General features: G+C 46.0%; 1 protein-coding gene across 1 annotated transcript in view; it reads left to right on the top strand.

Annotated features, from left to right (window-relative positions):
- The window catches only part of LOC107594638 (vacuolar protein sorting-associated protein 13B), a 53702-nt gene extending 53596 nt beyond the window's left edge, over positions 1 to 106 (top strand). Inside the window, exon 15 of the mRNA XM_016284757.1 lies at positions 1 to 106. This exon is cut by the window's left edge and continues 145 nt beyond it. Within this exon, the coding sequence (XP_016140243.1) occupies positions 1 to 106 (106 nt within the window).
- The last annotated feature ends 2394 nt before the right edge of the window (positions 107 to 2500 follow it).

The following is a 2500-nucleotide window of genomic DNA, read 5'->3' as shown; positions in this document are numbered from 1 at the left end:
AGACGCCTTCATCATGTGTCTGCATGTGGATCTGCAGTCGGTGCACCTCAAATGCTCCAACCCTCAGGTACTGCCGCGTTTCCCATCAGCCCACTGCATTCTCTAAAGAAAATAAATATGTATGTATGTATGTATAGAGATTAAATCCAGCAGTCTGATATATGTTTTATATATATGTTTAATGTTGTTGTTTTTTTGTAAATATAAAATTTTTATATATTTTTTTTTTTTCAGTCAATTCTGTGGATTCATTGCACTGATTCAATCCATTGTTCATACCTGTGACCGATTCAAACCAGCTTTGATACAGGGCTCAACAATAATGATTTATTTTCTAGAAATAATATTAAAATAACTGGATGTACAGGATTAATGAATGTAAGTATTCAGTGGCAGCAGCAGTGACCCATTCGAGGTTTGAGTCATCCTAACGGTGGAATCCTGTCCTGAAAGTAATTTGCAGTGATTCGTCCTGACGCAGAGCCTCGGCAAACACGCTTCACTGGCGGAAACATGAACGTCCTTCTGTTGTTGATCTGCACAGAAACACACGATTCACTTGATCCTCTCTGGAAACGTGAGATCCAGACTGTTTGTTCTGAACGCCGGCGCTCACGTCTGCTCTCGTATGGAGCATCTCGTTGTTTGGGTCCATGTGAAATTAATGTTGACGTATCTGAGCGCAGATCTGTGAGCGCTACTGATTGCTGCGAGCCGATTGGCTGCCGCTCTCTCCGTGCCATCAGCTGTGAGCGGAATGTGGCGGAAAGGAAATGTGTGTTAAATAATCGCTGCCCCAAAAAAGCTGCAGAAGCAGAACTGCAGCGAGATGAAGATAAAACAGCAGGAGGAAAAAATTATTTGCTCGTTTGTGATTTTGTGGATATACTAAATCTATTCGGTTACCATGACTCACGGACGTGTCATACCGGCTCCTGGCCTCTCTGCCTGTCTGTCTCACTCTGTCTCCGTGTGTCTCTCTGTCTGTCTCTGTGTGTCTCTCTGTCTGTCTCACTCTGTCTCTGTGTGTCTGTCTGTCTCCTCTGTCTCTGTGTGTCTTATCTGTCTGTCTCACTCTGTCTCTCTGTGTCTATCTGTCTGTCTCACTCTGTCTCTTTGTGTCTCTGTCTCACTCTGTCTCTGTGTGTCTTATCTGTCTGTCTCACTCTGTCTCTGTCTGTCTCACTTTTTCTCACTCTGTCTCTGTGTGTCTGTCTGTCTCACTCTGTCTCTGTGTCTCTCTGTCTCACTTTTTCCTCACTCTGTCTCTGTGTGTCTGTCTGTCTCACTCTGTCTCTGTGTGTCTATCTGTCTGTCTCACTCTGTCTCTCTGTGTCTGTCTGTCTCACTCTGTCTCTGTGTCTCTGTCTGTCTCACTCTGTCTCTGTGTCTCTCTGTCTGTCTCACTTTTTCTCACTCTGTCTCTGTGTGACTGTCTGTCGCACTCTGTCTCTGTGTGTCACTCTGTCTCTTGTCTGTCTCACTCTGTCTCTGTCTGTCTCACTCTGTCTCTGTGTGTCTATCTGTCTCACTCTGTCTCTGTGTCTATCTGTCTGTCTCACTCTCTGTGTGTCTATCTGTCTGTCTCCCTCTGTCTCTGTCTGTCTCTCTCTGTCTCTCTCTGTCTCTGTGTCTATCTGTCTCTCTCTCTCTGTCTCTGTGTGTCTGTCTGTCTCACTCTGTCTCTGTGTGTCTGTCTGTCTGTCTCACTCTGTCTCTGTGTCTCTCTGTCTGTCTCACTCCATCTCACTCCGTCTCTGTGTCTCTCTGTCTGTCTCACTTTTTCTCACTCTGTCTCTGTGTGTCTGTCTGTCTCACTCTGTCTCTGTGTCTCTGTCTGTCTCACTCTGTCTCTGTGTCTCTGTCTGTCTCACTCTGTCTCTGTGTCTCTGTCTGTCTCACTCCGTCTCACTCTGTCTCTGTGTCTCTGTCTCTCTGTCTGTCTCACTTTTTCTCACTCTGTCTCTGTGTCTCTGTCTGTCACACTCTGTCTCTGTGTCTCTGTCTGTCTCACTCTGTCTCTGTGTGTCTATCTGTCTCACTCTGTCTCTGTGTGTCTCTGTCTCACTCCCTGTGTGTCTATCTGTCTGTCTCACTCTGTCTCTGTGTGTCTATCTGTCTGTCTCACTCTCTGTGTGTCTGTCTCACTTTGTCTCACTCTGTCTCTGTGTCTATCTGTTTCTCTCACTCTGTCTCTGTGTGTCTATCTGTCTGTTTCACTCTCTGTGTGTCTGTCTCACTTTGTCTCACTCTGTCTCTGTGTATCTGTCTGTCTCACTCTGTCTCTGTGTGTCTATCTGTCTCACTCTGTCTCTGTGTGTCTATCTGTCTCACTCTGTCTCTGTGTGTCTATCTGTCTCACTCTGTCTCTGTGTGTCTCTGTCTCACTCCCTGTGTGTCTATCTGTCTGTCTCACTCTCTGTGTGTCTATCTGTCTGTCTCACTCTCTGTGTGTCTATCTGTCTGTCTCACTCTGTCTCTGTCTGTCTCACTTTGTCTC

The sequence above is a fragment of the Sinocyclocheilus grahami genome, unplaced genomic scaffold (genome assembly GCF_001515645.1).
Source record: "Sinocyclocheilus grahami isolate Dianchi unplaced genomic scaffold, SAMN03320097.WGS_v1.1 scaffold187.1, whole genome shotgun sequence".
In the NCBI taxonomy this organism is placed as follows: Eukaryota; Metazoa; Chordata; class Actinopteri; order Cypriniformes; family Cyprinidae; genus Sinocyclocheilus; species Sinocyclocheilus grahami.
Note: the sequence above shows the minus strand (reverse complement) of the source record. Positions and strands in the feature narration are given on the sequence as shown.